The 25,945-nt window shown below is 42.0% G+C and overlaps 1 protein-coding gene across 1 annotated transcript in view; it reads left to right on the top strand.

Moving 5' to 3' along the window:
• The window catches only part of FAM227B (family with sequence similarity 227 member B), a 1,066,637-nt gene that overhangs the window by 55,500 nt on the left and 985,192 nt on the right, over positions 1-25,945 (top strand). Inside the window, 1 exon segment of the mRNA XM_073568466.1 lies at positions 17,304-17,357. Within this exon segment, the coding sequence (XP_073424567.1) occupies positions 17,304-17,357 (54 nt within the window).

The following is a 25,945-nucleotide window of genomic DNA, read 5'->3' as shown; positions in this document are numbered from 1 at the left end:
CGCATGAAAATCGCATACATGCGCTTACAAGCGCGCAGGTATGCGCACCCATGTTAAATATAGGGGAAAAAACGCATGCGCACATATGCGTTTTTTTCCAGCGCTAAAAAACGCAAATGTGAAACCAGCCTTACTGTTTGCCATATGGGGTTTTTTTTTTGCCTTCCTCTGGATCAACATGTTAGGGCAGGTTAGGACAGGATATGGGTTGAACTAGATGGACTTAAAGTCTCCTTTCAACCTTAATAACTATGTTACTATGCTATCAGCTATGTGTCACTTACTGGACTCTTTGCTATTGTTTTGATACAATCAACACTAGTAGAGGACTAATAAATTTGCTAACCTGATGCCATGTAGTCCTTCATATTCACGAGCTCAGTACGACCCCACCTCCACCACAGATTGGCAGCTTTCTGCCCATCTGTGCTTAGGGTTTGTGCAACAACCTATCCTACCTAGTGGCACTCTCAGGGTTTGTGCAATAACATGTCCTATACTTAGAGCTTATGCAATAACATATCTTACCTAGTGGCACTCTCAGGGTTTGTGCAATGACATATCTTAACTAGTGGCACTCTCAGGGTTTGTGCCAGTAACATGTCCTGCACTTAGGGCTTGAGTTATAACCAGATCTGTGGAGGTGAAGTCGGAGTTAGTCGGTATAAAGTGGAGCAACTCCTAAAATATATAATAAATTTGGTGCAGTAGTACAATGCAGGATGTGCTGTAATTTTTTTTATAAGAATTTGGGAAAGTTATGAAATGTCCTATAAATATCTGTTCTGTTCCTGATCTAGGAAGCTCGGCTTTTACTTGAGATGAATCTGTGCTGTACTATATGTACAGGCTCAGTAGTGACCTCCTCCAGATCAGAGGAAAAAAGCACTGGGAAGGAATGCCTGCATTCATCTTAGAACTGATAGAGTGAACAGTAAAACAGGATTAAAGCAACTAAATGGCTTGATTATTGTATCATAATGATAATGAAAAGCCTGATGTTACCATTTTACTACAGTTTATTTATCACTTAAACATGAGCCATGTATGAGGGAATCAGAGTCAGGGATATTGAGGAGTTGGAGTCGGAGGTTTCGCTTACCAACACCACAGCCCAGATTATAACATCTTCTAATGGATGACACCTCTAGGGCTGGTGCAATAATAATATAGTTGCACCTAAGACCTGTCCAATAACATATTATAATTAGCATTGTACCACTAAGTGCATCAGTTATATGGTCTCCTATAGGTTCACATTTATAGGAATTAATTTGCTTATTGAATATAGCTACGTTCATAATCCCTTTTATGGGAGATATTTTTATTTCCATGAGAGGAACTCACACTAAAGGCCCCATCACACACAGCGAGATCGCTGATTTTGTGACGCATCAGCGATCTCTCCAGCGATCTCGCTGTGTGTGACATCCATCAGCGACCGGCACCCCCGCCGGGTAAGGCCTCTTTCACACTTCCGTTTTTTACAATCAGTCACAATCCGCCAGGTTTTGAAAAAAAACGGATCCTCAATTTTTTTTGAGGATCCGTTTTTTTCCCCATTGCCTTGCATTAATGGCAGATTGTGATGGATTGCTGTCCGTTGCATCCGTTTTTTTTGAGGATCCGCCAAAAGTTGCTGTCCGTCACCATCCTCAAAGATTTCAAAACGGAGCTTGTAACGTTTTTTTCTGTGGCGGATCCTCCGGACACTGATTTAACACGAAATTCTTTCTGGGTGCCGGACAAAAAAAAAAAAATTCTCTCTCTCTCTCTCTCTCTCTCTCCCCTTCCTAGCCAGCGATTCCTTTAAATTTCGTCATTTTCAGGATCCGTCTCAAAACGGATCCTGTGCCATCCGTTCACATCAGTTGACAACGGATCCGCTTGTCCGCCTTTTTGGCGGATTATAACTGATGCAAAAAACTGAAGTGTGAAAGAGGCCTAACACTGATCGTGCAGGATTGTCCTGGGCCATTTTTTGATCGTTGGTCTTCCGCTGGCCAGCACGCATCATGTGGCAGCAGGAGACCAACGATCAGCGACGCTGGGAGCTGGTGTCTAGGGTAAACAGTGGGTAACTAAGAGCCGCGCAGCTCTTGGATACCCGCTGTTTACCCTAGATACCAGCTTGCTCACTGGTCCTGATCGCTGGTGAGTCTATGTGACAGGTCACCAGCGATCAGCCTAACTATGTCCCAGCGATTCCATCCATGTCGGATCGTTGGTGGGATCACTGGGACATCGTTGTGTGTAACAGGGCGTTAAGGCTCCTTACCATCTGGAGATAAAAGCTAGGTTCATTTTTTATGTACAAGAATTTAATTGTTTAGGAAACTAAAAACTACATAATCCGATTCTCATTTGTTTGTTTTATGTTATATTATTTGCTTTTGTAGTGCATCTTTTTTAAGGATCTCTAGTAAAAGTTATATTTTAACATACCCCTAATATTAAAGCAATTAATTAATTTGTACACTTAATTTTTGCGTTTTCCTTTTGATCTTTTTTCAGTGAATTGATCACTTGTACTCTCCATTTAATGTAAGTGGCGGGTGTTTATATGTGCTGCCTTTCCATTCATTCACTCCCTATGAGACTGCTAGAGATAAATGAGACTCCTTATAGATTGTGGTGATTTTACCATCTTTTTCTTCTTCGGGGTTTTGAGTATTAATATGTCAATTGAGGCTTCGCTTTGGCACAAAGATTTTTAACCATCTTTACAGTCACAAACAGTTGGCTAAAAGTTTTAATGGAATGAAACAAAAATTTTTTATGTTAAATTTATAGTAAAAATCCTGTCATTGTTGTGATTGGTGGGAGTCTAAGTTCTTGGAACTTCACTGATCTCCTATTTTTCACCCGTGCTGTAACTCATTCCCTTTAAAAACTAATCACGGCAGTTATGTAACACAAAGTTATGTAATTCAAAGTAAAATAAAAGTTAAAGTATTAAATGTTTATCTTTTTTTACATCCACATATAGTACTTTATACTGCCCATTATAAACTATATTCATATTTTTTGTACCTCTTGGCACGTTTTCAGTGCCTTACTGTAAAACACATGCAAGTGGAAAGAATAAATCAACTGGGATTTAAATGTTAAATAAACACAGAAGGTCTATTTAAGTGGATGTAAACATATGGCCAGTTCTCAAGCCTTCTAATGCTTTTAAGAACCTTTTAATAATTACACTGGTCAACAGCATTTTTGGTGCCAAAGATATTTCATCGAATTTAGGGTATTTTTGGGGTGCTGATTCTGAATATGCTATCAGTTTTGCCAGATTGGCTCAAGTTTTTGAGATTTTTGGTATCTTATTTATAGCACTTGTTGGTAAATGCGACGCATCATCTCATTAATTTCTTTGGATTAGTACTTGAACTGAGCAGTTCTCAATATAGTTTTGTGTTAATTAGTGTTCTAAAAGTTTGTTCATAGCTTGATTTTTGCACTAACTTTATGTTGTTGTCTGTTTTCCAGTGAAAAGCATGAACTCATCATGAAGAAGTTGTCTTAACGATCCAGACTCATTCTGTTACATTTGTGGTGAATATACACTGCCAAAACATAGAAGAAACATAACACACTTCGTAAAAAAAGTGTATTTTGCCTATTTTGGGGTTATGCTTGGGGACCAAGACAAGTTTTGGGCACCACACATAGTGTGCAAAGCATGTATCGAATTATTACGAAAATGGAGCAAAGGACAAAGAAAAAGCTTCAAATTTGGTGTTCCAATGGTGTGGAGAGAGCCAAAAAATCATCATGATGACTGTTATTTATGGTAAACACAGGTACAGGCACATCTTCACAATGAGGGACAGGCCTTCTTGCAGATTCCATGTTACTCCCATTTTCGTTTCTTATGCTTATTGAATCCTTGCACTTGCACTGCACAGAAATAACAGTCATCATGATGATTTTTTGGCTCTCTCCACACCATTGGAACACCAAATTTGAAGCTTTTTCTTTGTCCTTTGCTCCATTTTCGTAATAATTCGATACATGCTTTGCACACTATGTGTGGTGCCCAAAACTTGTCTTGGTCCCCAAGCATAACCCCAAAATAGGCAAAATACACTTTTTTTACGAAGTGTGTTATGTTTCTTCTATGTTTTGGCAGTGTATATTCACCACAAATGTAACAGAATGAGTCTGGATCGTTAAGACAACTTCTTCATGATGAGTTCATGCTTTTCACTGGAAAACAGACAACAACATAAAGTTAGTGCAAAAATCAAGCTATGAACAAACTTTTAGAACACTAATTAACACAAAACTATATTGAGAACTGCTCAGTTCAAGTACTAATCCAAAGAAATTAATGAGATGATGCGTCGCATTTACCAACAAGTGCTATAAATAAGATACCAAAAATCTCAAAAACTTGAGCCAATCTGGCAAAACTGATGACATATTCAGAATCAGCACCCCAAAAATACCCCAAATTCATTAAAATATTTTGGACACCAGAAAAAAAATTTTTTTTCGTTGACCTGTGTTATCTCTATGTAGAAGTAAATGAGGCATGTATCAATATGCCAGAACAAATGGGATAACATTTTGTTAGAGTGCAAACTCTCTCAAACAGTGGCTCCTCACTTTAGTCTGGTTGATATACCATATAACCAGTGATACAAGTCCTTCCTATAGACTAGACTAGTTTTAAATCTATAATGAAAAAAGTTAATTATGAGGATTTACCCACAACATTAACTGATAGCATATTGATGCTAGGATCACCATCAAAGCTCAGAATAAAGGAATAGCAGTTGGACTGCTTCAAAGATTTTCCCTGGCCAACTATCACTTGAATATCAGCCATAACTTTTTTATTTTTCTGTAGACATACCTGTATGAGGCTTCTTTTTTTTTCCCAGTTGTAGTTTTGAATAAGATCCTTAATTTTACCATATCACGAAGGACTATACTGTATAACAGTACAGTGGTAAAAATGACCTGTAAACATGATTCCTCGTGTCATTATGATTACAGCAATATCCAACATGTGAAAAAGGAACATTATTTTAATAGTGAAAATTATTAATTTCTTAACCATTATTAATTGGATATTTGTAAAAATAAAATAAAAATTGTTTCTGACGTGAGTTTTTGAGACAAACGTTATTTTGCATTTTTTATCAACAGAGCTACAAGTGCTTCTAACAAAATTAGAATATGATCAAAAAGTTAATTTATTTCAGTTCTTCAATACAAAAAGTAAAACCTCTATATTATATAGTCATTACAAACAGTGATCTCTTTCAAGTGTTTATTTCTGTTAATGTTGATGTTTATGGCTTACAGCCAATGAAAACCCAAAAGTCATTATCTCAGTAAATTAGAACAATTAAAAACACCTGTAAAGGCTTCCTAAGTGTTTAAAGAGGTCCCTTAGTCTGTTTGAGTGGACTCCACAATCATGGGAAAGACTGCTGACTTGTCAGATGTCTAGAAGTCAGTTATTGACACACTCCACAAGGAGGGTAAGCCACAAAAGGTCATTGCTAAAGAAGCTAGCTGTTCAGAGTGCTGTATCCAAGCATATTAATGGAAAGTTGAGTGGAATTAAAAAGTTTGAAAAAGGATCACAAGTAACTGGGATAACTGCAGCCTTGAAATGATTGTTAAGAAAAGGCCATTCAAAAATTTGGGGGAGATTCACAATGAGCGGACTGCTGCTGGAGTCATTGCTTCAAGAGCCACCACACACAGACGTATCCAGCACATGGGCTACAAGTGTCACATTCCTTGTGTCAAGCCACTCATGACCAATAGACAACATCAGAAGCGTCTAACCTGGACCAAGGAGAAAAAGAACTGGACTGTTGCTCAGTGGTCCAAGGTGTTGTTTTCAGATCAAAGTAAATTTTGCATTTCATTTGGAAAGCAAGGTCCCAGAGTCTGGAGGAAGAGTGGAGAGGCACACAATCCAAGCTGCTTGAGGCCTAGTGTGAAGTTTATAGTTGGGGTTATAGTTGGGTTAGGGTCATCTTCTGGTGTAGGTCCACTGTGTTTTATCAAGACTAAAGTCAACGCAGTCATCTGCCAGGAAATTTTAGAGCACTTCATGCTTCCCTCTGCCGACAAGCTTTTTGGATATGGAAATTTCATTCAGCAGACTTGGCACCTGTCCACACTGCCAAAAGTACCAGTACCAGGTTTAAAAACAACAGTATCACTGTGCTTGATTGGCCAGCAAACTCGTCTGACCTTAACCCCATAGAGAATCTATGAGGTATTGTCAAGAGGAAGATGAGAGACACCAGAACCAACAATGCAGACGAGCTGAAGGCTGCTATCAAAGCAACCTGGGCTTCCATAATACCTCAGCATTACATGTAACTAAACATGAGCCTTAAATGCTGTTGTCAGAAATTGACAGTAGCATTTAATGGGTTCACAGCAGTGATTTGAGCTTAGCGCCAATATCTGCTGGTACAGGCAGATGCCGTCTGTGTAACATCCTGCATTTGCTGGGTATGGTGTTGGCTCATCTCCTGAGCCCCCTCTATATTCAGGCACCTGACATAGGACGCATGCATTTTGGACTTTAAATTTAGCAATATTGCTTTTTAGAAAGGACCTGCTACTTGCTTAAAAAATTGTCTTAAATACCTGGTAAAAATCCATGAGCTTGGCTAATTGTGCAAACTTTTTTTCTGACTTGCCCTTTGTCGCTCTATTGTATTCACATTTGTTTCTTCTGGATCACATGTGAAATCTCTGTAGAAATACCCAGTTGGACTGCAAACAGAGTCTTCCCTGGAGGTTTATGCTTTCATCCCTCCCTACCAGATGCTGTTAACCACATCTTGGAAGTTGATCTATACGTCTTAGACGCTGCTGACCTCTGATTAGCAGCAACTAAGATGGAGGATTGAAACTGCCTACCCCCAGAGAAGGCTGTGAAGAAATACCCAGTTAAACTGCAAATAATGGATTTCACGTAGTGCGCTCCTCTAGAAAAAAACAACAATGTGAATATCTCTGCAATGGAAAGAAGCTGCACAAAATGGAAAAGAGTGGCAAAATCGGGGGACCTCATAATCTTTTAAAGGTATTTTTAATAAATCTTGTGAAGCCAATGACAGGTACACTTTACTAGTTTATAATATTGTCGAAGTTGTTTGTATACCTATGTGATTGTGATGTTTTTCTTCTCTAGTAAAAAAATCTTGGTAATTGTACAATGTAAATGCCAAATTTCTCAGCTTTTTTTAAAAATTATTTTAGATTAATTTTTATGTAGCTGTAGTAATATGCCAAATTATTTCCTGCTGCTATTTTTTATAATCCTTCTAAGGCTGGTTTCACAATAGCATTTTATCGCGCAGCGCATCGTGCTCTATCGGTCGCACGCGCAATGGTCACCTATCTTTAAAATGGCGGGCGCAGTGTCTAGCGATTGCACGCGTTCATCAGCGTTTTCGTGTGCTGCGCATTTTCCAGGTGTGTGCCCAGGCGCGCCAGATGCTACATGTTGCATTTTTTGTTCCACCCAACCTCGTAAAAAAAATCGCATGCGCACGGAATGCGCAAAAAATAGCTACAGTCTATGGGGTCGCTGGCATGCGCATGTCAGCGCTTTTTGCGCGCACGTGATTTTAGAGTAAACAATGTCTAGACACTGGTTTAAACCACCCCCTACACAAGCAACATTGTTTGGGAGGAGTGTACATAAAAGAACGTGTCTGCAGAGATAAGACAGCCTTGAACAGACAAGAGCCTTCCAACTTTGGATACAAGCTGCAGCAGCCAAAATGTGAGTATTCCTCAACATAATGTCTGCCTGTCCTTTCAAGTTTATTATGTACTAATGTTTTTATTTGTTTAAAGTCCAACATGTCTTCTTGATCGGAATATTCTCCATCCCAGCAAGAACTGGCCCAAGCAGAGCGTGAGGTGAGGATCTTGCTGCCTATGGATAAGTATAGCTGCCTCTACAAATGTGTAATCATTTTTTTTCTTTACAGACATCATCATCATCAGACCCAGCAAGTGAGGCAGAACAGCGGGAGTAGCCTAGCCAAGTCCCGGCGACGGATTGTAAGTATACAGTCTTTGAATGTCCCTTTTTTTAATTTATTTTTTCTCTTCCTTTTTTTCTGTCCTGTTTTTCATCTTCTATCTTTCTTCTTTTCTGTTTCTTTTTCTATCTTTTTCATTCTCCAAAATTTCCAAGATTATATATATATATATTTTTTCTAGGTTCCACAATGGGATGAAGACATTTACTTGGACAATGAGCACCTGATCCACCTGGTCCAGAAGCGTGTCCCGTTGTGGGACAGCCGTGACCAGCAGTACCAGCAGGACTCTGTGGTGACCCAGCAGCTCTGGAATGAGGTGGCCGCAGCGATGATGGATGGCTGGGACAGCGCCTCTCCAACTTCCAAAAAGGCATTTAGTAAGTATTTCCATACTCTGTGATGCCGCATTGACTCTTGTTCCTGATGATACTGTTGTGTTTCCTGCTAGATATATTCTAGCAGGAAACACAACAGTGTCCTCAGGATCAACAGTGACTGCATTGTGTATTTTACTGCTGTATTGATCCTGCTTTGACTCTTGTTCCTGATGATACTGTTGTGTTTCCTGCTAGATATATTCTAGCAGGAAACACAACAGTGTCCTCAGGATCAACAGTGACTGCATTGTCTATTGAATTCTTTTGTGATGCCGCATTGACTGTTTGCCAAGTTCACTCAGGTGTGTGTGATGATACAGATGTTGCCATCAGTTCATTGTATAACGTTTTTTCTTTGTTTTTCCAACAGTGAACAAAGTCCGCACACATTGGCGCTCGATGAAAACCGCTTCAACACTGATGTTCGTGCTGAGGGACAGGTTCGCAGTGGTTCAGCGGCAAGGACCAGAAGAAAGTACCGCTATCATCGCGAGCTGGCGTTCCTAATACCCGCCGGTCCTTGCCACCAGAGTGTAAGTATTATATAATATATATATATATATATATATATATATTTTTTTTTTAAATAATCTGTGCTTTTCTATTCCACAGCTGATGCTTCTTGTAAATGCATGTTAGTAATGTTTTTATTTTCTTTCCACAGCACCTGGAGCAGCAACCTGTCCCTGGAGCGGTCCTTCATCGGACGACCTCGGACCCGTCCCAGCCATCCGACAGCCAGGAAACAACTTCCAGGTCAGCAACACGGACAGCTGGTGACCAGGAAGCTGGTCAATCAGGTGTTCCCCTGTCCCAGGTCTCTGCCACTGGTTTTGCGGGCACTTCCTGCCAGCGGCAGAGGGCCTCGGACAGGAATGTTATGCCCGAGTTTATGCGCTTGAGCAAGGCCTTTCATGCCAGCCTCAAGTTGCTGTCAGACAGAGTGGAAAGCGGTTTTTCACTCATGGAACGCGGTTTTACCCACATGGAACGCCGCTTCCACTCTGTCGACCAGCGCCTTGACCGGCTGGAGGCCGACCTCAACAGACCAGCGCACAATTTTTTCAGTAAAATTGAACGGGGCATGGCGGAACACCTTAGTCCTGAGCAACAGCTGAATGTGTTGCAGGCCTGCAACACTGCTTGCTTGCAAGCTATGCAGCAGAATCGGTACGTGCAGCAGTCAGTGGTGTCATTTCCAACAGTGCCACCACTAACTCACTACACCTTTCTACCGACTTCTGCTGCATACCACTGCACGGCCACCTGCATTCCTAGCCAAACCGGACACCACTACACCACACCAATGCCGAGTGCTGCTGGACACTCCACCCCCGTCACCACCATGGCAAGCGCTGCTCCTGTCTGGAGCACCACCACCGCCACTAGACCACCATCTTGGAGCACCGCCACCGCAGAACCTGCTTGGGCCACCGCCACCTATTCTCCTGTTCAGAGCACTGCCACCACTTTTCCGTCTAGGAGCACTGCCACCACTCATCATCATTATAGGAGCACCGCCACCACTTCTTCTAGGAGCACCGCCACCAATTCTCCTCCTAGGAGCACCGCCACCACTCCTCATCATAGGAGCACCGCCACCACTTCTCCTCCTAGGAGCACCGCCACCACTCATCATAGGAGCACCGCCACCACTCCTCATCATAGGAGCACCGCCACCACTTCTCCTCCTAGGAGCAACGCCACGACTCCTTATCTTAGGAGCACCGCCACCACTTCTCTTAGGAGCACCGCCACCACATCTCCTCCTTGGAGCACCGATACCACTTCTCCTTCTAGGAGCACCGACACGACTTCTCCTTCTAGGAGCACCGCCACCACCGAGCATCAGATGGGTGACCCACATTCCCTCTTTTACCCATCAAGGCCACGGTCCACCAGCTCAAGGCAATCAAGCAATGTAAGGCGGTCACATGGTGGAAGTCGGTCCAGGCAGGAGACTCCTGCCCCAAAGAAGCAAAAAAAAAGACTTTTTTGTCCCTCCCCCTCTCCTCCTAATGTGTCTCACCCTGCCTCCAGTTCCATCCCTGAGCTCCCTTCCCCCACTACTTTCATCGCCCCTTCCCCTAGAACCCCTTCCTCAACTTCCAGCCGTTCCTCGTCTCTCCACACCCCCATAGTATCCCAATCTTCCCCCAAACGTCCTTCACAATATTTTTTTTTTTTTAAATAAATGTGCAATTCTGCTTTCACCAAATACGGTTTGATTAATGTGTCTTTCGCCGCCTACACACACTGCGCCGTACACTTTGCGTTTTTGACACCACATAGCTCCATTACTGACACATGTTTCTTGTCTCAGTCTTGGAGATATGTGTAGTCAAAAACACAAATCTATGATGTATTTTCACCACCAGTCTCTTCAGTCTGCTAATATTGCACAGACTGAATAGAGCAGGGTTCCCCAACTCCAGTCCTCAAGGCCCACCAACAGATCATGTTTTCAGGATTTCCTTTGTATTGCTCAGGTGATAATTGCTTCACCTGTGCAATACAAAGGAAATCCTGAAAACATGATCTGTTGGTGGGCCTTGAGGACTGGAGTTGGGGAACCCTGGAATAGAGAATGGTGTTGACTGCAAGGCATATCTATTGTTACCATGCCAGGTATCATAAAAATGTACAAAAATACTTGGCACTTTGTACGTATTTACGGGTTGGAAACCTTACTTGAGCACCGAACAACCTTCCCTTTTTTCTCTGGAGTGCCGTGTTTTTTTGCCTACTAGGTATCATAAAAAGTTAATTGACTATGGTGGTTTTTTACCATCATCATTTAACTATTTGTGTGACAAGGCAAGGGGATTCTAGATATACCTTGTAATTAACCACATCCTCTATTCAGTGTGTGTTGAATAAACTGAGGAGATGATGGGGAAAATACACGTCATATCTACAATACCCTGGCCTCGTATCATAACTATTTATCACACTTGGCTAGGTGAATACAGTCTGCATTATCTATTTCACGCAGACTGTAGCGATGCTGCAGTTTAACTCATATGTGTATTCACCTGCCATGTGTGATAACATTCTGAAGTTAGGATGCGTTATTTTGGCCGTCTTCACTTCAGCATGACACCAGGCCTGGGGATTGTAGAAGTTGTATAAACTTTATTATCTCTCCAGTCTGCATTCAAGCTCAAGCCACAGTGATGATACTACAAATAATATTTATAGTCACATGGTCAGGTGTCATAAAGAGTGACGGATGCTAGTGCATCCACAAATCACTATTTGTAACATCAGGCCATGTAACACAAATATTAGTTGTATTATCTCCACCGTCGCTGCAAATTGAACACAAACTGTAGAGCTGATAAAGGTCATACAGCTTGTGTGTATGTATAGTCACCTGTTCAGGAGTACTAGGAAATTCATGATGCACAAAACACAGCATCATGAATTCACTGGTACACCTGGCCAGTTGATTATTGTATTGGAGTGTAAGAAGACAGAGTGCACTCGGTATAGGTATCAAAACAGGTTTTTTATTAACATACACACAAGAAAACATTTTTACACCATTTGATCTTGCCATTCCACCCGTCCTATATCTGAGTTGAAGTAGACCGCAAATTGGTCCCTCATTTGGCCAACTTCAACGGATGACCTGAGAGGGTGCTGAGTAAATTCAGGCAATGGGTTAGGAGATGCATCATTGAGTTCAAAGTTCGGGTGCTCTCTAGCCATCACAAAATTATGTAGAACCACACAGGCCTTCACCACCTCATCCACTGTTTCCAGTTTCAGATTAATGGCTGTGCGGAGAATGCGCCATCTGGAGACAAGTATACCAAAGGCACACTCTACAGTTCTTCTGGCCCTGGTCAGCCTGTAATTTAAATTTTTTTTGGTGTGGTCCAACTCCCGGCTGGGGTAGAGTTTGAGCAGGTTTTGGCACATCTGGAATGCCTCATCCCCAACCATTACAAATGGATGTGGCAGACCTTCGGTGTGGGGAAGAGGCCGTGGCATGAGGAAATTGAACTGGTTGCCATACAACCTCCAGCCCATGTCCAAGTTCTTAAAAGCCTGGGAGTAATTCCCACGGCCAAATGCCCCAATGTCCACTGCAACAAACATACAGTCTGCATCCGAAATGGCCATGAGTACTGTAGAAAAGTACTTTTTGTAGTTATAGTAGTCAAATCCAGTTGTTTTTGGTTTGATAATCTGGATGTGTTTCCCACCAACCGCTCCCAAACAGTTGGGGAAATTGCAGACTGTCCAGAATTTTTCTGCTATTTCCATCCACTTTTCGGCGGTGGGCAGGGACATAAATTCAGGACAGAGAATGTTCCACAAAGCCCGGCAGGTGTCCGCAACAATTCCAGACAAGGTGGATATTCCAATCCGGTACTGGAAGTGGAGTAAAGAGAGGCTCTCTCCAGTAGCCAGGAATCTGGGAAACCAAGAAAAAACAAAAATTAATATTTATGTATATGGATTTTTAAAACACACAAAAAAAATACATGGCATAAAAATAAATCTGCAGCCTTTTGTTTACTACATGGCATAAAAATATTACTGCTGCCTTTTGTTTACTAAATGGCAGAACAATTCTGCCAGATTTGGAATAGTACATGTCACAACAAAGAAAATTATGCAGGCATTGGTTGGTTTTGCAATACTACATCCCGTAATGTGACCAGGAGCCGTTCTTCCGGAGGAATCGCATGACGGAGCTGTGTGTCCTGTCTCCTGATGGCTTCTTGGACACGACCAAGCAAATCCCTGAAGCTTTGTTGGGACATCCAGGTATAATCAGTAAATTTCTCCGGGTTTGCCTGGAGCTCGCTGTAAAGGGTGTGGTACGCTCCACGGCTCTCCCGGAGTTCAATAATCGGATGTATCCACAAACGCCGCTGCTGCCGTCTTCACTGTCTCTCTCTCTCTCCCTTTGTTGATGGCAAGCAACTGCATAAGCCTGAGCCATCGCGATGTCAGATCCAAGTTGAAGTGAAAACTCTTCCAGCGCAGAGCCATGTTTCACAAAGGAAAATGCAAGCAAATGTGAAGAATTCAGCTGTAAACAGGGTCTATATAAAGAATTCCCATAACACACGCCCACTGCTGTCCCATTGGTGGAGTCTGTTGCAAGAATTTTTCAAGGATTTTCCTCCTGTGAAATGTGACACCTAGACTACCCATGCGCATAAAAAACGCAAACGCATGGAAAAACGCTTGAAAATGCATTCAAACGCTGTTTTTTGTCGTAATGCGCACAATGATGCGCCGAAAAATCGCAGCGTTTACAAACGTTTGCAAGCGTTTTTTGCATGTGTTTCATGTGCGCTCGAAATGCTGCGCAAGATGGCACAAGTGTGAAACTAGCCTTAGTTTACATTTAACATGACTTTAACCCCTTAGTGACAGAGCCAATTTGGTACTTAAGGGTATGTGCACACGGTGCGGATTCTGCTGCGGATCTGCAGCGTTTCTGCAGCTGCGGGTCCGCAGCAGATTTAGGTGCATTGTACAGTACCATTGTTTTCAATGGTAAACTGGAAAACGCTGTGCACATGCTGCGGATTTGCTGTCAATTCTTTTGTGCAGAAACGCTGCGGTTTCACACCTCAACCATTATGAGGTGTAAAACTGCAGATAAACCGCAGAAATTTAGTCCTGCGGATTTATCTGTGGTTTTTACTACAAAATCCGCAGAGCCAAAAAACTCAGTGTGCACATACCCTAAAGGGAACCTGTCACCTTTTTTGGCCGCTATAAGATGTGGCCACTGCCTTTCAGGGTTTATCTACAGCATCCTGTGCGGACCGGGGGGAGGAGAGTGTATTATAACTTATTTTTCTTATCTTGCAGGTTGGATCGGGGGCTTATCTACAGCATTATAGAGTGCTGTACATAAGCCCTGAAAGGCAGTGGCCGCATCTTATAGCGGCCAAAAGAGGTGACAGGTTCCCGTTAATGACCAAGCCAATTTTTACCATTCTGACCGCTATCACTTTATAAGGTTATAGCTCTGGAACGCTTCAATGGTTCCCACTGATTCTGAGATTGCTTTTTTTTCATCACATATTGTACTTCGTGTTAGTGGTAAAATTTCTTCGATATGACTTGTGTTTATTTATGAAAAAGACGAAAATTCTGCAAAAATGTTGAAAATTTTGCAATTTTCAAACTTTTAATTTTTGTGCCCTTAAAACTGAGAGCCATATCACACAAAGTAGTTAATAAGTAACATTTGCCACATGTCTACCTTACATCAGCACAATTTTGGAAACATATTTTTTTTTTGTTAGGATGTTATAAGGGTTAAAAATTGACCAGCGATTTCTCATTTTTCCAACAAAATTTGCAAAACCATTTTTTTAGGGACCACCGCACAATTATAGTGAGTTTGGGGGGGTCACTATGACAGAAAATACCCAAAAGTAACACCATTCTAAAAACTGCACCCCTCAAGGTGCGCAAAACCACATTCAAGAAGTTTATTAACTCCTCAGGTGCTTCACAAGGAAAAAAATTAATATTTTGCTTTTTTTCACAACAAAATTATTTTGGGACCAAACTTTTTTTAATTCCACAAGGGTATCAGGAGAAATTGGACCACATAATTTGTTGTGCAATATCTCCTGAGTATTTCGATGCCCCGTATGTGGGAGAAAGCTACTGTTTTGGCGCATTGCAGGGCTCAGAAGGGACGGAGCACCTTTTGATTTTTTGAACCCAAAATTGACTGGAATCAATGGCGGGTGCCATGTCGCATTTGGAGACCCCCTGATGTACCTAAACAGTGGAAACCCCACAATTCTAACTCCAACCCTAACACAGCCCTAACCCAAACACACCCCTAACCATAATCTCAACCCTAACCATAACCCTAGCCCCAACCCTAACCCTAGCCCAACTCTAATTTCTAGCCCATCCTTAACCCTAGCTATAACCTGAACTATAACCCTAACCCTTTCACAACCCTAACCCTAGCTATAACCCCAACCATAACCCTAACTCTAGCCCCAACCATAACCCTAACCATAGCCCCAACTATAACCTTAGCTATAACCCCAACTATAAGCCCAACCATAACCCTAAAGGAAAAATGGAAATAAACAAATGTTTTATTTTATTTTTTTATCTAACTAAGGGGGTGATAAAGGGGGGGTTTATTTTACTTTTTTTTTTTTTTTATTTTGATCACACTGTCTTAGTGATAACCAATAGAAAAAACTTCCTATTGTTGCTGGCTGCCTGCCAGCAGATCTCGGCGGGCGCACTGCACATGCGCCCACCATTTTCTTCCCGGAGGAAGATGCCGGGGAACATCACCAGGGGACGCAAGAGGGTCCAGGGACACTGGAGGTACCGTTGCACCCCATTTCTCTCTCCTCTGATGTGCTCGATCACATCAGAGGAGATAGAAATGAAATGGGAAATCTGACCTTTTTTTTGCGGTCGCTGTTATTTGGTGAATAACAGCGATCGCAACACTGGGGATGGTAAAAACCGACCCAAATCATGTTTTCTGGGGTCTCCTCTATCCCCAGTAGCCGAGACCCTGGAGAAATTCCGACGCTGGGGGGTGCTTTACACTTATTTCTCAGTGCCGTTAAAAAGCGCCACTGAGGAATAAGAACCCTTGACTGCCGCCTTTAAAAGACGTATTGGCGGTCGTTAAGGGTTAAAGGGAATCTGTCACCCCTTTTTTGAGATATATAATGATATCATTCAATTGTGTGTCACATAAGGTGTCTCTTAGTACTTTTGCTTCCCCCTGACTCCGCACCTTTCATGCATAAATACCTTTTTATATCGGTTCAGATGTATGTAAACTGCCGCTGTCCGGTCCGCTGGGCGGGGCTTATTCAACTGCTCCCCCCTCCCTGTCTTGCTCTACACAAGAAGAAATGCGTAGAGCAAGACAGGGAGGGGGGGAGCAGGTGAATAAGTTGGGCAGAACTGAGGAGGGCTGCGTATTTCCTCTGTTAAGCCTCGCCCACTGCCGCACCTCCTTCATTCAGCCCTGCCAAAATGACGCATGCGGAGGCATCCACATACATCAGCATGGCCTGCATACCCAATGTTAAAGATAGGTACGCAGGCAGATGTAGGCGGAGCTGACTGGAAGAGGTGCGGCAGTGGGAGGAGCTTCATGGAGGAAGTACGCAGCCCTCCGCAGCTCTGCCTAACGCAAGTGTGAAACCAGCCATCTTTTCTGTTACATCTGATGTTTAGACAGAGAAGGAGGTTACAACGAGGAGAACAACATTGGAGGTGCCAGAATCAAGGACCAGGGCTGACAGGAGGACATTATTATTATTATTATGCATTTATATAGCGCCATTTATTCCATGGTGCTTTACATGTGAAAAGGGGAAATGGAAAGGAGAAAGGGATGACATTGGCACATGTCATCAATATATTGTTGTAGTAAGTGGCAATATATTACATTTCAAACAGAATGGGAAAGATATATTTTTTTTCTGCTATGTTTTTTATATTAATAGCAATGAGCTGGAAACTGACACCCACTACCAAATGTACAAAGCTGGGCGTGATATGACCCCCTTCATTCAGTAGATCAGTGGGCGATCTGGTTGATGTACCTATATCTATCTGATATTAATGACATATTCTCAGTGTAGGCTATAAATGTTGTTCCAGATTACCCCTTTAACACAAGTTCTCTATTAGTGAAATGGACGCATCTGTTTGTATTATTGAAGGCAATGTAGGGTATGTTTTGTGAATAAAGTTGGTTCATGTAAAAACGATGTTGAGACTGAAAACACATTCTAATCGTATATGATAGACTTTCCACCACCCATTTTTTTTTTACTGGAGTATTCTTTTATTCTATTTATTATTTTATCTAAAATTTGTCTTTCCATTTCCTTTTTAGAAAATGCAAAAACCGCCAGCCACGTTTATAGAATTTCTCGTCTTCAAACATTTGGTAAGCCATATAAAGTTTATACAGCACATTTGGGGAAGCTTTTAGTCAGGTCTCTTCAAAAACTAACAGTTTATACTGTGTAAATTTGGGAACATGTCACTGCACCCTTGTTATAGGTTGAGTGTGTATATTTATACACTCACTGGCCACTTTATTAGGTACACCTGTCCAACTGTGTGTTAAGACTTAATTTCTAATCAGCCAATCACATGGCGGCAACTCAGTGCATTTAGGCATGTAGACATGGTCAAGACAATCTCCTGCAGTTCAAACCGAGCATCAGTATGGGGAAGAAAGGTGATTTGAGTGCCTTTGAACGTGGCATGATTGTTGGTGCCAGAAGGGCTGGTCTGAGAATTTCAGAAAATGCTGATCTACTGGGATTTTCACGCACAACCATCTCTAGGGTTTACAGAGAATGGTCCGAAAAAGAAAAAAAATCCAGTGAGCGGCAGTTCTGTGGCCGGAAATGCCATGTTGATGCCAGAGGTCAGAGGAGAATGGGCAGACTGGTTCGAGCTGATAGAAAGGCAACAGTGACTCAAATTGCCACCCGTTACAACCAAGGTAGGCAGAAGAGCATCTCTGAACGCACAGTGCGTCGAACTTTGAGGCAGATGGGCTACAGCAGCAGAAGACCACACTGGGTACCACTCCTCTCAGCTAAGAACAGGAAACTGAGGCTACAATTTGCACAAGCTCATCGAAATTGGACAGTAGAAGATTGGAAAAACGTTGCCTGGTCTGATGAGTCTCGATTTCTGCTGCGACATTCGGATGGTAGGGTCAGAATTTGGCGTAAACAACATGAAAGCATGGATCCATCCTGCCTTGTATCAATGGTTCAGGCTGGTGGTGGTGGTGTCATGGTGTGGGGAATTTTTTCTGGGCACTCTTTGGGCCCCTTGGTACCAATTGAGCATCGTTGCAACGCCACAGCCTACCTGAGTATTGTTGCTGACCATGTCCATCCCTTTATGACCACAATGTACCCAACATCTGATGGCTACTTTCAGCAGGATAATGCGCCATGTCATAAAGCTCGAATCATCTCAGATTGGTTTCTTGAACATGACAATGAGTTTACTGTACTCAAATGGCCTCCTCAGTCACCAGATCTCAATCCAATAGAGCATCTTTGGGATGTGGTGGAACGGGAGATTCGCATCAGGGATGTGCAGCCGACAAATCTGCGCCAACTGTGTGATGCCATCATGTCAATATGGTCCAAAATCTCTGAGGAATGCTTCCAGCACCTTGTTGAATCTCTGCCACGAAGAATTGAGGCAGTTCTGAAGGCAAAAGGGGGTCCAACCCCTTACTAGCATGGTGTACCTAATAAAGTGGCCAGTGAGTGTATATATATATATATATATATATATATAATTCCTGCACTTTCAAGAACAAGATAGTATACAGTAACTGCAGAAGTGATAGCTAAGGCAGCATAAGTCTTTTTAACCCCTTCACCCCCAAGGGTGGTTTGCACGTTCATGACCGGGCCAATTTTTACAATTCTGACCACTGTACCTTTATGAGGTCATAACTCTGGAACGCTTCCATGGATCCCGGTGATTCTGACATTGTTTTCTCGTGACATATTGTACTTCATGTTAGTGGTAAAATTTCATTCAAATAACTTGCGTTTATTTGTGAGAAAAATGGAAATTTGGCGAAAATTTTGAAAATTTCGCAATTTTCCAACTTTGAATTTTTTGCCCTTAAATCACAGAGATACGGCACACAAAAAACTTGATAACTAACATTTCCCACATGTTTACTTTACATCAGCACAATTTTGGAACCAAAATTTTTTTTTGTTAGGAAGTTATAAGGGTTAAAAGTTGACCAGCGATTTCTCATTTTTACAACACCATTTTATTTTTAGGACCACATCACATTTGAAGCCACTTTGAGGGGTCTATATGATAGAAAATACCCAAAAGTGACACCATTCTAAAAATTGCACCCCTTAAGGTGCTCAAAACCACATTCAAGAAGTTTATTAACCCTTTAGGTGCGTCACAGGAATTTTTTTGAATATTTAAAAAAAAATGAACATCTAACTTTTTTCATAAAAAAAATACTTCAGGTTCAATTTTTTTTATTTTACCAAGGGTAACAGGAGAAATTGAACTGCAAAAGTTATTGTGCAATTTGTCCTGAGTACGCAGATACCTGATATGTGGGGGGGAACGACTGTTTCGGCGCATGGCAGAGCTCAGAATGGAAGGAGCGCCGTTTGACTTTTTCAATGCAAAATTGGCTGGAATTCAGATTGGACGCCATGTCACGTTTGGAGAGTCCCTGATGTACCTAAACAGTGGAAACCCCCTACAAGTGACCCCATTTTGGAAACTAGACCCCCCAAGGAACTTATCTAGATATGTGGTGAGAACTTTGAACCCACAAGGGCTTTACAGAAGTTTATAACGTACAGCGGTACAATTAAAAAATCATATTTTTTCCACAAAAATGATCTTTTCACCCCAATTTTTATTTTCCCAAGGGTAACAGGACCCTAAAAGTTATTGTGCAATTTGTCCTGAGTACGCTGATACCCCACATGTGGGGGTAAACCACTATTTGGGCGCATGGCAGAGCTCGGAAGGGAAGCAGCGCCATTTGACGTTTTTGGCTGGAATTGAGATCGGACACCATGTCGCGTTTGGAAAACCCCTGATGTACCAAAACAGTGGAAACCCCCCACAAATGACACCATTTTGGAAACTAGACCCCCTAAGGAACTTATCTATATGTGTGGTGAGAACTTTGAACCCCCATGGGCTTCACAGAAGTTTATAACATAAAGCCATACAATTAAAAAATCATATTTTTTCCACAAAAATGATCTTTTCACCCTCAATTCTTATTTTTCCAAGGGTAACAGGACCCTAAAAGTTATTGTGCAATTTGTCCTGAGTACGCTGATACCCCACATGTGGGGGTAAACCACTATTTGGGCGCATGGCAGAGCTCGGAAGGGAAGCAGCGCCATTTGACGTTTTTGGCTGGAATTGAGATCGGACACCATGTCGCGTTTGGAAAACTCCTGATGTACCAAAACAGTGGAAACCCCCCACAAATGACACCATTTTGGAAACTAGACCCCCTAAGGAACTTATCTAGATGTGTAGTGAGAACTTTGAACCCACAAGGGCTTTACAGAAGTTTATAACGTACAGCGGTACAATTAAAAAATCATATTTTTTCCACAAAAATGATCTTTTCACCCCAATTTTTATTTTCCCAAGGGTAACAGGACCCTAAAAGTTATTGTGCAATTTGTCCTGAGTACGCTGATACCCCACATGTGGGGGTAAACCACTATTTGGGCGCATGGCAGAGCTCGGAAGGGAAGCAGCGCCATTTGACGTTTTTGGCTGGAATTGAGATCGGACACCATGTCGTGTTTGGAAAACTCCTGATGTACCAAAACAGTGGAAACCCCCACAAATGACACCATTTTGGAAACTAGACCCCCTAAGGAACTTATCTAGATGTGTGGTGAGCACTTTGACCCCCCCAGTGCTTCACAGAAGTTTACAACGCCCGGGCGTGAAAATAAAAATTTTGTATTTTTTCCACAAACATGATCTTTTAGTCACCATTTTTTTATTTTCCCAAGGGTACCAGGAGAAATTGGACCCCAAAAGTTGTTGTCCAATTTGTCCTGAGTATGCTGATACCCCACACGTGGGAGAAAACTACTGTATGGGCACACGTCGGGGATCGGAAGGGAAGTAGTGACGTTTTGGAATGCAGACTTTGATGGAATGGTCTGCGGGTGTCATGTTGCCTTTGGAGAGCCCCTAATGTACCTAAACAGTGGAAACCTCCCACAAATGACACCATTTTGTAAACTAGACCCCCCAAGGAACTTATCTAGATGTGTGATGAGCACTTTGAACCCCCCAGTGCTTCACAGAAGTTTACAACGCCCGGGCGTGAAAATAAAAAATTCGTATTTTTTCCACAAACATGATCTTTTAGTCACCATTTTTTTATTTTCCCAAGGTTACCAGGAGAAATTGGACCCCAAAAGTTGTTGTCCAATTTGTCCTGAGTATGCTGATACCCCATACGTGGGAGAAAACTACTGTATGGGCACACGTCGGGGCTCGGAAGGGAAGTAGTGACGTTTTGGAATGCAGACTTTGATGGAATGGTCTGCGGGTGTCATGTTGCCTTTGGAGAGCCCCTAATGTACCTAAACAGTGGAAACCCCCCCAAATGACACCATTTTGTAAACTAGACCCCCCAAGGAACTTATCTAGATGTGTGGTGAGCACTTTGAACCCCCAAGGGCTTCACAGAAGTTTATAATGCCAGGGCATGAAAATAAAAAAATCGTATTTTTTTCCACAAACATGATCAATTAGTCCCCAATTTTTTCATTTTCCCAAGGGTAACAGGAGAAATTGGACCCCCAAAAGTTGTTGTCCAATTTGTCCTGAGTACGCTGACACCCCATATGTGGGAGAAAACTACTGTATGGACACACGTCGGGGCTCGGAAGGGAAGCAGTGACGTTTTGGAATGCAGACTTTGATGGAATGGTCTGCGGGTGTCATATGCGTTTGGAGAGCCCCTGATGTACCTAAACTATTGAAACTCCCCACAAGTGACCCCATTTTGGACACTAGACCCCCCACGGAACTTATCTAGATGTGTGGTGAGCACTTTGAATCCCCAAGTGCTTCACAGAAGTTTATAACACTCGGACGTGAAAATAAAAAAATCATTTTTTTCCACAAAAATGATATTTTTGCCCCCAATTTTTTATTTTCCTAAGGGTAACAGGAGAAATTGGACCCCAAAAATTGTTTTGCAATTTGTCCTGAGTAGGCTGATACCCTACATGTGGGGGTAAAACACTGTTTGGGCGCATAGCAGAGCTTGGAAGGGAAGGAGCACCATTTGACTTTTTCAACTCAGAATTGGCTGGAATTGAGATCAGACGCCATGTTGCATTTGGAGAGCCCCTGATGTGCCCAAACAGTGGAAACCCCCAATTCTAACTCCAACCCGAACCCCAACACGCCCCTAGCCCTAACCCTAGCCCTAACCTTACCCCAACACACCCCTAGCCCTAACCCTAATGGAAAAATGGAAATAAATACATTTTTTTTATTTTATTATTTTTCCCTAACTAAGGGGGTGATAACGGGGGGTTTGATTTACTATTTATGGCGGTTTTTAAGTTTGGCGGCTGTCGCACGCTAAAAGACGCTTTTTATTGTAAAAATAGTTTTTGCATCACCACATATTGAGAGCTATAATTTTTCCGTATTTTGACCCACCGAGTCATGTGAGGGCTTATTTTTTGCGGGACGAGTTGACGTTTTTATTGGTACCATTTTCGGGCACGTGGAATTTTTTGATCGCTTTTTATTCCGATTTTTGGGACGCAGAATGAACAAAAACCAGCGTTTCATGAATTTCTTTTGGGGGGGGTGCGTTTACACCGTTCCGCGTGCGGTAAAATTGATAAAGAGGTTTTATTCTTCACGTCAGTACGGTTACAGCGATACCTCATTTAGGTCGTTTTTTTTATGTTTTTGTCGGTTTTATGCAATGAAAACTATTTTATATAAAAAATAATTATTTTTGCATCGCTTTATTCAGCGAGCTATAACTTTTTTATTTTTTCGCTGATGATGCTGTGTGGCAGCTCGTTTTTTGCGGGACAAGATGACGTTTTCAGCGGTACCATGGATATTTATATGCGTTTTTTTGATCGCGCGTTATTACACTTTTTGCTTGGCGGTATGATGATAAATCATTATTTTTTGCTTCGTTTTTTATTTTTATTTTTTAAGGGGTTCGCTAAAGGGGTTAACTAATGGGACAGTTTTATAGGGAGGGTCGTTACGGACGCGGCGATACCTAATATGTGTACTTTTATTGTTTTTTTTTTGTATTATTTCCAAAAAATGGATTTATTGGGGGAATATATATATATTTTTTTCTAATATATTTGGCGATTTTTTTTTTTAATTATTTTTACACTTTTTTTTATTTATTTTTTTACTTTATTAAATAGTCCCAGGTGGGACATCACTGTCCTGTGACAGATCGCTGATCTGTCACATCACAGATCACTGTAACAGATCAGCGATCTGACACAGGCACTGCAGAAGGCTTCCTCATGCCTGCGCTTTGCAGGCACTGAGGAAGCCAGCTTCCTCAGGCCCCCGAAGGCCCCCGTCGCCATCTTGGATTCGGGGGCCTGGAGGAAAGGAGCCCCCCGCAGCAGCGCTGCACATTGCGCTGCCGTGGGGGGCTCAGGGAAGCACGGAGGGAGCCCCCTCCCTGCCGATGCTTCCCTTTAACCCCCGGTACACCGCGATCGTGTTTGATCGTGGTGTGCAAGGGGTTAACGTGTCGGGGGCGGTCCGTGACCGCCCCTGACACATTGTGCCGGGTGTCAGCTGTGATAATCAGCTGACACCCGGCCGCGATCAGCGGCGCTCACCACGTGGGCGCCGCTGATCGCGGTAGACGTACTATCCCGTCCACGGTCATACGGGCCCGGGTACCGTGGACGGGATAGTACGTCGGATGTCAGGAAGGGGTTAATGTTATGTGCTTAAAGTAATTGAAATGTTACTATTTAATTGCTATGTTCTGCCACTGCCTTAGGGTATGTACAGACAATCCGGAACTGGCGGCAGCGCTTTGCATGCAGCCCATGTTTGCTGAGTCCAAACGTAGGTGAATCCGCATGCGTTCACTAAGCTGTGCGGAATCACAGCGTCCAATACATTTCTATGGGTGAAATTTCTCTTGTGGAGATTAGCGTCTCCTCAAGAGAAATTGACATGCTGCGGTGATCTGTTGGCATCTCTGGAGGCATAGTGGACATGAGATTTCTTGAAATCCCATCCACTATGCTGTAACAGCTGGACACTGCACAAGTACGCAGTGTCCAACCTGCAGTGATTCCGACCGTGTGCACATACGAGTAAAGTGTGTATTATGCAGTTATCCAGCTGCATATTTACAGTACACTAAATTTAAAGTGAACCTGTCATCACATTTTTGGGCAACCAGCTTAAAATATCCTATAATTTAGTGTCACCTATGCATTACAGAACTAGTTTTGAAACCCCCTGACTTCCCATGTATCATCCCAAAATACCTTTTTTTATTCTTCCTGTGCTGTATGTAAATCTGTTTTGTCCGGTCCGATAGGCGTAGCTTAGTTTCCCTCTCCCCTCCCCCCTCCTCGGCTTGCTGTACGTATTCCTTTCTGTGAATATCACAGATCACAAACAGTTTTTGCGTGTGCGCATTGAAACGGCATCTCGCACATGCACAGTATACTTTTCCCAACTGTGGGCAAAGCAGAAAATCAGTTTTGCGCATGCACCGGCATACACGATTGCGTTCTGTCTATCCCGGAAGTATTTCCCTGCCATTTTTCTGTGCTGCTTCATTTTTCCGGAGTCATGGAATACAGAAATGGAAGGTAGACCAAAAATGTGATGACAGGTTCCCTTTAATCATAGATTTTAGTCAAACACCATAAATTCTGCCACTATCTTTTTAAGTTTGTGTTATTTTATTTAAAATACAATTTTAAGCTCCACTGTATGTGAAAGATATAGTTGAATCAGAGCGGGTACAAAGAAGAGCAACCAAGGTCATTAAAGGTAATGGGTGAACTACAATAACATGACAGTTTATCAGACTTGTGGTTATTCAGTTTGGAAAAACTAAAGGGGGTTTTACACATAGCGATATCGCTAGCAATATCGCTAAAGCATCACCGATTTGGTGACGCAGCAGCGATATCGCTAGCGATATCGCCAGGGCTGTGGAGTCGGTAAGCCAAACCTGCGACTCCGACTCCTCAATTTCCCTTCCACCGACTCCGACTCCCACATATATTGCTTATTTTTAAGTGAAAAATTAATTGTAGTACAATGTGAACATCAGACATTTAATCATTTTTATGATACAATAATCAAGACATTTAGCTAGAACATAATATATATTTATTGGAATACAACTTTAGAACACAAAAAACTGTAATAAATTGTAAATATGTAATACACTATGTAATATCGATTTTATATATATATATATATATATATACAGTGTATATATATATATATATATATATATATATATATATATATATAGTGTGTGTATATATATATATATATATATATATATATATATATAACACTATGTAATAAACTATGTAAGTGGCAAAAAACAGTTTTCAACAAAAACATACTAAATAACATTTGTGCAGTCTATGAATTTGTTCTAAGAAATAGAATTGCCTCCATCAGATCCTCCTTCATAGATGACCTAAAATCTTACCTAATAATTTTAAGGCGAGAGAACAACCTCTCTACACTAACTTGGGTTGGAGGCAAAGCCGTAACCACATGGGCAACATCTCTAACAATTTCCAAGTATAAATGAATTGCCTCATGCACAGTCAGTTTTGATGAATTTGTTGAATTTTTCTTTTTCTTTGAGAGCAAGTGAAACATTTTGCTGAAATATTGTCAATCTGCTTGCTATAGGAGACGGAGTGAAATCTTTTTCCTTGCAGCAACGCTTTGCCT

Source organism: Dendrobates tinctorius, unplaced genomic scaffold, assembly GCF_039654945.1.
Source record: "Dendrobates tinctorius isolate UK_male_01 unplaced genomic scaffold, ASM3965494v1 ptg000022l, whole genome shotgun sequence".
Classification (NCBI taxonomy): domain Eukaryota; kingdom Metazoa; phylum Chordata; class Amphibia; order Anura; family Dendrobatidae; genus Dendrobates; species Dendrobates tinctorius.
This window is presented reverse-complemented; position numbering and strand designations above follow the sequence as displayed.